The sequence below is a fragment of the Oculina patagonica genome, chromosome 6 (assembly GCF_052425735.1).
Source record: "Oculina patagonica isolate OP01 chromosome 6, crgOcupat, whole genome shotgun sequence".
NCBI lineage: Eukaryota > Metazoa > Cnidaria > Anthozoa > Scleractinia > Oculinidae > Oculina > Oculina patagonica.
In genome coordinates, this window is record NC_135763.1 from 36,882,066 (window position 1) to 36,893,027 (window position 10,962).

Genomic DNA, 10,962 nt, shown 5'->3' on the forward strand with positions numbered 1-10,962 from the left:
TCACATGCCCTCCTGGAGCTGTGGACGATTCTGTGACCATCAAACTTAAGTTAGAAGAACCTTACAAATACTGTGGTCTGTTAGTTCAACGTGGACTCGAAAACGATGTGATATTTGTTGCATCCATAATCAACTGTCAGCCAAATGGTCAGATATTTAAGAAACATGTCACTTTGACAATGGCATTAGACAACGAGAAGGGAAAGTCTAATGGTGCTCTGCTCGTGTTGCATGGCAAAACAACCACAGAAGGAAGAATCTTTTGGGAGGTTATCACTCACGACTCCAAGGTCGATTTGGAAAAGGAAGAACTAAAAGTGGAAATCACTCAATTTTCACTAATTGCGGTGCTGTTGAGATTGACATGGGTTCACACAAAAGAAATTGTAACGCGGTTAAACTTCATGTCCTTCAAATATACGTTGTCAGTGCTTTTCAAAAGCAATCACCAGTATTCACCTTTCGACGAGCTCGCCGTCGTGTACATGAGCCAAGACACCTATCAAGAACAATTTTACCGAGAACACGATCAATCTGCGTTAATGCAACTCAGAAGTTGTGGGTTTGAAGAACTAAGTTCCAACATTGGACAGGAAAGAAACTTCATCTACAATAAAGAAAGTTTAACGATGTCAATTCAACTAGGGGAAGACTACAAACCGGCCAATAACCAGCAAGAAAGCATCACATTTGCCGTGGACTCTTCCGTTTGGTGGAGTACTGGACATGTTATCAAGCTGCCATTACAAGGTTCTAGTGCTGACGTCAAAATCCTGTAGAAGGATTGTTGTTCAAGGCCAACATGGACATGTTCGAGATGATCACTTCTGTCAATTGGGTGAGTTTACTTTTAAGAACTTTGCCACAAACAAGAATTGTTGTTTACGTGGTATCAAGAAGTGACTAAAGATCTATGAAACAGCTTATCATGGAACAAGATACATCCTAGAGACCCAAGGTTTATTATCAATAGAGCGCGTTCGCTTTAGGTCCTTTTCGTTTCCCATTTGTCGCTTTTGCCATGTTCAACATTAATAAAAAGACAAGTTTTTACATTGACAGGCATGTTATAAAATCCAGTCATTCGGCAAAATTTGCAATCACAGACAAAATTTGCAGGCTACTTTACCCAGACAAGGAAAAAGAAGAAACCTGCTGTTTTAATAACATACCTTGCAATTCATATTACAGATCTGTGTGGCTATGTGAGACGCCTTTTAGGGGTGGAGAACGTCATTTTCAACGTTACACCTGTGACCCTTAAACTTGAGCTGTCTGAGGAGACATTGGATCAAGTTGTCGCGTGTTGGCAAAGCGAGACAAAACAACTGGAAATGATTTTGGAACGCTGGCGAGAGAACCAGGCGAACACAGACGATCTCGCCGTTCTCAGAAAAGCTCTCAAAGGATTAGAACCTGAAGGTAGGCTATTCTTTTGAATGAGGATTTCGTATCTTAGAAATATTACCTTTGGCTTAAAAATAGAGTAACAGTAAACTATGACACAAACGAAATTAAAACAGGGCGAGTTGATGAATTTGATGACAGCCAACGTCCAATGCATCCAATCAAGTGTCGAATGTTGCCATCTACCACGTGTCCCTATTTTTGTCAACATTCAACCACTCTGAAGTACATCTTACCATAGCAAAATAAGGACGTCCGTGCGTACTTTGCCAGCGTATTTTGTTTTAGAGTGTGTCGTAGAATTCGCCTAGATGCAAAACAAATGGAACACATAGATTGCAAGGATAAAATACCCTCCAACATACTCTCCATCTACTTCCCAAGCTGAGTATCACTGTGCGATCTTATGTTATGCTGCACAATGGCATTGTTATCTTCTGCCTTTTTGTGTAGAAGCGTCTTAAGAAAACTCTTTTCAAGCAGTGCAACCACTTGACATCAATATTAATTGCTTTTCTTGAGTCCATTTTAAGTGACATCCATTTCATTCACGTTTTCTCAGAATACAGAGTGAAAGAGAGAGGACAAATGCACGTGGAGCATTTAAGAGAACTGGCGGTGACGATCCTGGGTTTACAGCACAAGGATCCTAACATGATGAAGTACTTGGGCTTTGAAATTAAAAAGCTCTGCGACTCAGTTTTGAGAGACTGTTGCATCGAGATGGCAACAACCAAAGAGGATTTGGACTATGCAACTTCAACAGAAAACTGTGTAAGTCTTCTAGAGATACACAGACAGATCTCCGAAGATCTTGCCAAGAAATATAAGCACATGTGCTTGTCTCCTGAAGAATTCATTACAGGAAATTTCCTCATGATTGTTCCTCAACTTGTTCAAGCCATCAAAGAAATCTTTCGAGACGAGAGAATTCCACAAGTCCAAAGTGGACTGAGAGGAGTGTCTGATGAAACAAACCTCCAAAACATTTCTTCAGGTATTCAAGAGGCTGCACAGAACAAAAGTATATTCAGGCTTTTAAAAGAAGTTTGCAATATTCTTGAACATTTATGTCTCAACAACAATGCCAACCGATCCACAGAAGACGAGATACGTAAGTGGGGTGCGTCCGCTATGATTCTTGCAATGCTGAGCTTCCTAGAGAAGTTCTTTCACACTTCTGAAGCACGAAGACTGTGCAAAAGATTGGAGGTATTCTCTGTCTCCATAAGAGACATCCTGTCAAACCCCGCCGCTTTTGAAGGAAACTTTCTGCGTGATTTCCACAACGTCGCACTGAGTCTGTTAAAGTTAGCCAAGTTTGATCCATCACAACTTGTGAGATTTGAGCTGAATGACCCAACTAATTCATCCAACACTCAGGGCAACGATGGATTGAAGTATGACAAGTCACAAGAAACCTTCTCTCAGCTGTTCTGGATCAGCAAAGAGTGTGAAGATGAGTTACAACTTGAAGCAGTTGCACGTGTTCATATTGACGGACACATTCACAGCATTGGAGCAATTGAATCACAGATCACACTACCCGCATCCTGCAGCGAAACCCTCGACAGAATTCCAATCGCTTCTCTCTCTGTAGCGGTCAAAAGAGAGCAAGATGACTCGGGCAATCTTCGCGTTACTATGTATGCAACACAGAAGGAGAACGTCAGAAAGGCTTTGAAATATTTGGAGAACGAATTAGGAGAAGATGTGGTTGGCTTTAAACGAGCGGAAATCACTCAATCCCACCTTAAAATAAGCAACTTCGCTAAAGCTGGAACAGTGGTTAGACTACGCTTGGTTCACAAATGGGGATCAGACACACTTTTTCTTGAAAGCAGCGATTTTGTGGCCCTTGCCGATTCATCTGCAGGAGGCGCTTGTGCACCAGATCCGGAAATAGCAGGTTTGTAGATCAAGTGGTTTAACAAAGGTTACATCATGTGGCTTAGGTTTGAGTTGCGTAATTTATATCTACTGTTGCTGTTCTTAGTATTATCATTATTACTGCTATTCATTATTATCAATATTATCTCCCTTTGCGCCTAAATTCTTCCACCGCTTGAGAAGTGTTTGAGATTGGTCCTGAAAAATTTAATACTGATGACGTGAACGCCCTTGTAGCCTCTCTGATTGGTTGTTGCTCGGTTGTGAGTTTTCCTGTGCCATGAACAACCAAACAGAGACATTACACTAGGATAATTTTTTTCGAGTCGAATCTTAAACATGTCTTGAACGAAGAAATGATTGATTGAGCGAACGCACGTGGAGAGAAGCCCTACACTCCTTACATCCATCTAGCTTTGGAATGAAAAGTTCGAATGCCTTTTACAAAAGACTGACTGGAAAACGTGCCAGAAAGTGTTTGTAGCGTTCCGTTTAGAATCTGGTTTCAAATTGAACTTATTAGGACATTGTGTCAATATCCTACGGTAAACTGGAACGCGAAAAAGATGAAATACGTTCTGTCGCTCTTTCAGCTGAGGTCGGTCATCTGGCCATCCGCGATGAATTATCAGCTCTACCAATAGTAAGCGACTCGACTGTTGGCAACTACAGCAGCAACTTTGTGATGGATCCTTCGGATGCTGAGTTGGTACAGAGACATTTACATGAGCAGCGTGGACGTGTTGGTAAGAAATTGGTCTCCGTTTTTGTAACAAACCGTAGTCATATGGTACAAAATTCTAAGCTACGCACTGACACATCCAAAACTGGTTGAAGTCGCTTTTTAGAGGATGTGGCATTCTTTTTCCATCCAAATTACAAGAGGTCTGTTATAGTTCTTCCCATAAGTTCGTTATCAAACGCATCTTACATATTTTAATGGCCGACAAAATAGACAAAAATAATGGTCAAGAAGAAAATATGGAAAAAAAATTAATCATCGGCTAACTATGACATAAACGGCCAGAATTTTATTCGGAAGGTAGTATTTAATTAACCATTATCACTTTTTTACTTTTTTGTTTCAGAGATCCACTATCATCAGAATTTCCTGAAAGGTCACGTGTGCGTGGCAGGACAGAATACTCGTCTCAACATGCAGATGCCTGCTACAGGACAGCGGTATGTAATGGAACCTGTGTTAAAGCGTTTGAGTCACTTCATAATAATTACAGTTAGTGTACTGATTTAAAGTAAGTTGACAGCCTTGACTCGATCCTCGAAACTCGATCCTCGCGTCTCGAAGCAACAAGCTCATTATTTTCTTGACTCGAAACTCGAAATTCTTGACGTCACTCGAAACTCGAAATTCTTGACTCAAGACTCGAGACTTTCAACCAATTGATCGTGTAATGAAACCTGCTCGTATGTTACAAAGCAACCCTTATCTTTGGGTCGAGAAGGTGGTTTTGTCTTTTGAGAACAGTGTTGTTTCGTTGTTTTAAGAGCAGTTTTCTGTAAGCACTAAAAGGAACTAAACGGTTTTTTTTAAAAAAACGTCCTTTACTTACTAGTACTGACCACAGGAAAGTTAATGGTTATAAGAGTGTAACGGTTTGAATGTTTTAATTTAAGTTGTCTAGAGGCTGGACCAAGTGCTGCTCCTCACAAGAGTATAACCGCAGGGACTGGTGCGGATGACATGTGAATCATCATCGTTCATTGGAATATAAACGACAAGTAATGTGGCGAGAAGAAGGCCGAGTCTACCTCGTGCCTTCCATCGATTAAATTGGGTGAAATGCTTTTTGCACATGTATAAACTCTAGAAATATTTAGAATTTCCTGGAAATAAGTAGACGTTATTAATACAGTAGTGCCCCAAACAATTGTTTACATTCATACATTTATATAACAGACAAGAAGCATGACGAAAAAAAGACAAGTCTCCCTTTTTCCGTGGATTGTTGTAGAATTCAAATTGAAGACAAAATTAGATTGTAGTCCGTAGAATGTAAATCGAAGACAATAGTTCTGAGACGGAAAGGCACTCAGGTCTTTTTTGACTTTTTTCTACTCGAAAAGTCAAAATGCTGAATTTTAATACAGACTGTAGAATAGAAGTTTATAAGAATTTCTCAGTCGCTGCAGAGTTCTAAGTAATTTTTATAGTGATTCGAATACTTTTAGGAAAGATGATATACACTTTGATAGTTTTTTACGTTGATTGTATTTTAGTGTTATCCAGTTTTAACATCGAAGCTAACTAACTAAAATATTTCATATGATCATAATATTTTTCTTCTGCGTTTATGCCACAAGATGCTTAAAGCCAGGGTGGGGTGGGTGGGGTGAAAACGAGTGAAACTCCACCCATCCACCTTGGACAATTTTGCGATTTCCCGCTTTTCTAAAGCTAATTTATTCGCTATAAACTTAAGAAACGTTTGTTCTCCTGGGGCGGCCGTCTCATGGTTCGCCTGTTAGGGGGAACTTTTCCTCATATGACTATACAAATTCTGCCCGCAAAAAGTAGACCAGACAGATTGCCGGTAAAGAAAGCACATTTATTAAACGCAAAATAAAGGGTTAACGTTCGTCTATAATTTATAATAAACTCTATTTTTTACTGTTGGTTAGCAATACTCCTTAAGTTCTTCTGTTCTACATCCTTCGCCGCAACATTCTTCAATTACATCAGTCGAGTCTGTGTCCCTCTTTCGTCTTTTGAATGAGAGGAAATCCTGGGCTTCGTGTTTGGTTTGAACGAACATATCAGCACCCATATCTACGGGAAAATAAATACAGATTATCCTAATCAATACGGTTCATCTGTGGATGCTTCAATACGTAAAGAAAGAACTCAAGTCAAAATAGCGCCATGCAGTATTTGCCGTTTATTTCGCATTCTCCAGAATGGTTATCCCCTTCAAAGATGTACAACGTACGCTTCCAATGCCCCACGGGAGGTTCTAGCTGTAGTGGACAATGCGGGGAGGTTCTGCCTGAAATTTCTCAGCAGACACACCGAATGGTTGATTCATGTTAAAGTCATTTAAATATTATAAGGACTCTAATTAACTGAAAAACATAGGCGCGGTATTTCTTCTGAAGGTATATGAAAGGGGACTTTCTATCAAAGCATGTGAAAGGGATACAGTTTTTTGTCAAAAATGGTATATAAAAGTGAACATTGGGGCGGAAACTCCCCGTAAAATAACTTACGGATTCAAAACGTGGGTGTTAGAAAGTTGAAGGAAAAGCATTCGCCCCGGTCAAAGGAACACGACGGGACCCCTTAATTTCCCTGATTTTGGTTTGTTGTGCCGCCGTTGTCGTGAAAAATAGTCTTTGTGTCGAATGTCAAATGGGAGTAATAAAGCGAGCTAGTTCGACAAGAAATAGTTGGTAGTTGTTTGGGCTGTATGCATTCTTTGGCAGAACAGAAGCTACACGAACAAGCTCGTGCAGAGACTAAGCGGTCAATTAACAGTCTTGTACCGAGACTGCTGTCATCTGCACCAAACGGAACGAAGAGGACTATATATAAGAATTGGACGTTTGGATAATTATCATAGCATAATTTAAAAAAGCAAAAGAATCCGTACAACGGGTGAGCTTGACTGAAAGTTTTGGAACAGGCATAGTGCCACATGTACATGTCATGGCTGAATCCACCCAGCATGCCAAAGCTGCTGGCTCAATTCGCCTTAGCGCCAGAGGTTTTCCACCCTTGACTGTAAAAAGGTAAGTAACAAAACCCAATATTTCGTTTACCTCGTCTTCGTTTGAACCACATTGATTTACAGATATTTTCGAAATATATCATGATATTATCACCGCATAAACGTGGGAGATCCACGGGAAGCGAAGATTCTTCGTTTACTTTACACTTCTGCCCTTTACATTTTCTGCCCAGAATTCCAGTCAAGTTTACCAACAGCATGAGAAGAAACACGGTGAATCTGAGCTTCATGTTCATTCTAGAGAAAAATCAAATCAAATGTCAAGTTTTTGTCTAGTGTTTCACAGCTGTGAATCATTTGACACTGACGAACCGCACTATTTTGTGTGCAAAAAAATCGACTGACTTCAGTTTATAATCTAGTAAAAAGTAAGCCTTATGTGATCGTTGAACATGTAATTGCGAGACCCTCTTTATTTCTCGACTGCGGGCGCTGCTCTTCGCCCGGTATAACAAGCCTTCCTTGCTCGCACACGCATGAACCCAGAAGAAATCTGGGGCGAGGCGCACCTCACAGTAGCCTTCTCTTCACCGAAAGCGGTGGAGAAACGACAACCGGAAATACGTCTGCGTTTGCAGGCTAATCTCTCAGTGGCAGTGAGGTTTGTAGGACCTTTACTCCAAACAATGTGGTTTCTCATCTTTTGTTTTGCCCCTAATAACGGCCCCACAAGTGACTGCTGGTTGAGAGTCGCCCCAGATTTCTCCCCGTATTCGAAACCTATCAATCTTTTTGTAATATAATGAATAATGACGGCGTAGTCCAATAATAAATTTCTTTAAAAAAAATTTCTGAAATAGTATGATCGCTGTTCTTCTGTAACAGATGATTGAAGACCCTACTGTTATCTTGTTTTTACATCCGTGCATGAGACCGGTTGTAAAGTACAATGCGCACAGCAAGAGTGAAGGGAAATGTACAAAAATGGCTTCCTTTTTACTACAATGTACATTTCCTTTCGCTCGTGCTGTGTGAATTGTCCTCCATGACAAATAGTTGACAATGTTACGGATGCAGTGAAGTACAAATAACGAACGAAATAAGTGAAAGTCAATTCCGTTTTATTATCCAGCCCCATTCAGTAGAGTATAAAGAACGAGCAAAACGAGTACAAATAATGCACGGTATTTGTACTTTAGGACACGGGTTTAAAAGGATGGTTGTTCATCTGAAAGCACACGACGCCAAACAAGTCGGATGAAAAATCTATAGCAAAACAATTTTGTGTGTGGTATTTTTACGCTTTCTGTAATATTTTGGCGAGTCCATAATTTGTATTTTGACTCTCCCTACTAGTTCGCCAACACACTGCAAGACTCGTAAAAAAATATTTGCAATACTGCGCACTAAAAAGTCCAACAAAATATTTTAACTATACAGTAAAATAACTGATCAGAGTTACGTGTATCTATTTGTCCTGACCGCGCGCAACACAAACTCTGGTGTCGAAAAAGAAAGCTTTGGATGATACTTATTTTGTGAAAGCTGAGTTACTCTGTAACTTTAATTTGTGCTGTGAGTGTTGTATAGCCAGTAGTTCTGTTAGTAGTAAAACGTTGTTTGTATTGCAATAAAAAATACCTCTTTTTGTAATAGCGCAGTGCATTTAAAATTTTTATTTTCGAGTATTTTCACCCGCTCTACGACCCTACGTTCACGTACGCCGGTACGCGTCCTACATGCCCAGCGTACCGAAGTTGGGCGATTTGTACAAAAACAGTTGATGAATAAACAAATAACCTTGGATATTGCCGAAACATACATTTACGGGACTGATACCTCAAATTAGTTAAATTGAAGAAATTCTCAAAAAAATGGCGTGCTACATTAGACCGTACCCCTACAGTAGAGTTCAGGGCCGGGTTGTTCGAAAGCCGATTAACATTTACCCAGGATTGAAAGTTTATCCAGGGTTCAATTTCTCGTGTATAAAAGTGTTTTTGTTGCTTATGATTTGTGGAGTTTGAGATTAGTCAATGTCAAAAATGGAGGACAGGAAATATAAACAGAAAACCTCACTAAGAAGTTAAAAAACTGAAATCAATATTCACTCTAATCCTGGATTAGCTTAATCGTGCTTTGAACAACCCGGCCCAGATATCTCAATCAAACCCCCAATCCTCAATTTCTTAAACCTCCTGATAACTCGAACCAAAATTAAAGTTTTTTAAAAGTATTTGCTTCACTCAGTTGAACACTAAAGTTTTATGTCCGATTTCTTTAACTCCCAATTTCTCGAACCAATTTTCGTTTCCATTGGAGGTTCGCGGAATCGCGTTTTCACTGTAAAACAGTCAAGCAGGGGAGTCTACAAATTATTTCTTCAATCTAAAGGTCCGGGCCGAACGTCGAACTTCACGTGAGTCGAACCTAATGCAAATAAGCAAAACCTATCGTTTTTGGTCATTTGCATGAGGTTCGACTCATGTGATGTTCGACGTTTGGCCCAGACCTTAAAGTTTATAATGGGAACATTTTATAGAACTGAAAGAATTAATAAAGAGTATCCTATTCATGAGATTTTAAAAAAGATTTCCACTTACCTTATAAAATCTAGCACGTAGTTTCCGTCCGTTTATATCTCAGAAAAATAATTTTACTATCAGAGCAGTAGAAAGCTGTTCATACTAAACTACAATGAAACAAACTCTCGCTGAAATTATGTATTTATAGATGCTACTAGGAAAACCGGAGATTCAATTAATAGTTAAAACGGAAATTTAGCTACATTGTTTTCCATATCTCGAAAAGGTTCAACTAAAAGCGATGCCTAATTGCATGTGTCGATGGGAAGTAAACAGATCCTCTCATGTGTTTTATGATTATTATTTCCAATAAAGTTTCCTCAAGCACAGGTGCAAGTGACATCCAAAAATTTAATCCCCAATTTCTACTGATTATTTTTACGTTATAGTCATCAGTGACATTTTATTTGAACATAAAGTTTCGAGTTGGCGCTTAAAAGAAGATCTTAGGACACCGATTATCTAAGATATTCAGTTTTTAAATTTAAAACATAAGTAACGATAGTTCATAATTTCAAATTGTTGAATATTACTGCACGAGTTGAAGGTAGATCTATAAACAAATTGTTACAAAGAGTTTTTGCTTTAATTAACTTTTATAAGTAAATATTGATTATAATTTTAATCAATGGGCCGGAATCAAACAAGTTTCTTAGCGTCAATGGCATTTTACTGATCGCTTATACAACTTGGACGTGAATTGTTACAAACGCGAAACAAGGTTATAGATGTCTTGTTAGTAGTCTAGAAGTTTTCAGTTTACATTAAATTGCGAGAGAGAACATTTCGGCAGAGAGATGGCAGGGCAATTTAATGGAAACTAGACATAGACATAGACATAATTTATTTATACACGAAGAGCTTAGGAGCCGTAGCTCGTTAAAACGCTCTCGTGAAATGAAAAAGGTTTAAAATTACAAATAAAAGACGGTTAAAAAGGTAAAAAGTGTATATGTACAAAATTGTGATTATGACATGAGAGATTCACACATAATAACTACTATAAATATGCTTTTTATTGCTGATTCTACGGGACGAAACATACGCCCGCCTGTTAGAAATGAGAATTTGTCTCTGTACGCGCATGTTCTTACTTTTTCAAAATTGCTCCCAAGGTAAACCGTTAAAGCAGCCAAATTGAGATGTTAGTAAAGCAAATGCAAATAAAAATGCTTTTTTTAATTGAATTCTTGTCTTAAAAATTGACTGCGTTTTGCTTTTCAATGTAATTTGCTGTCTTGCATGTGTAACAGACTAAACCTTTTCTTTTGCCAGTATTGTGTTTTTCTTTTTCCGGCGTGAGCTATTATGTTTTAAAGCATGCCAGGAAATAAGGAAATAAGGGATCAATTTAGGTTTCTGGGAAACTGCTCCCCCCCCCCCCCCCAAATTTT

At 39.0% G+C, this 10,962-nt stretch overlaps 1 protein-coding gene and 1 pseudogene across 2 annotated transcripts; one reads left to right on the top strand and one right to left on the bottom strand.

Annotated features, from left to right (window-relative positions):
* The first annotated feature begins 5 nt into the window (after positions 1-5).
* On the top strand, positions 6-5,643 carry LOC144658071 (uncharacterized; annotated as a pseudogene). Its single transcript, XR_013571640.1, has 6 exons — positions 6-838; positions 1,192-1,422; positions 1,970-3,316; positions 3,891-4,043; positions 4,386-4,479; positions 4,933-5,643. The product of XR_013571640.1 is annotated as an uncharacterized LOC144658071 (transcript).
* Positions 5,644-5,890: 247 nt separating this feature from the next.
* LOC144657463 (insulin-like peptide IlO1_i1) lies at positions 5,891-10,649 on the bottom strand. The gene is made up of 4 exons (XM_078517798.1): positions 10,544-10,649; positions 9,587-10,388; positions 7,075-7,280; positions 5,891-6,085 (listed from the first exon to the last, which is right to left on the bottom strand). Exons 3-4 carry the CDS (start codon positions 7,277-7,279, stop codon positions 5,934-5,936), a joined length of 357 nt encoding a protein of 118 aa, XP_078373924.1. The 5' UTR covers position 7,280; positions 9,587-10,388; positions 10,544-10,649; the 3' UTR covers positions 5,891-5,933.
* Between the last annotated feature and the right edge of the window lie 313 nt (positions 10,650-10,962).

Coding starts and splice junctions, on each gene's coding strand:
- LOC144657463 (XM_078517798.1), bottom strand. CDS start 7,279: ATGAACATGAAGCTCAGATTCACCGTGTTTCTTCTCATGCTGTTGGTA. Junction 6,086..7,074: donor GTGGTTCAAACGAAGACGAG/GTAAACGAAATA, acceptor ATTTTCCCGTAG/ATATGGGTGCTGATATGTTC.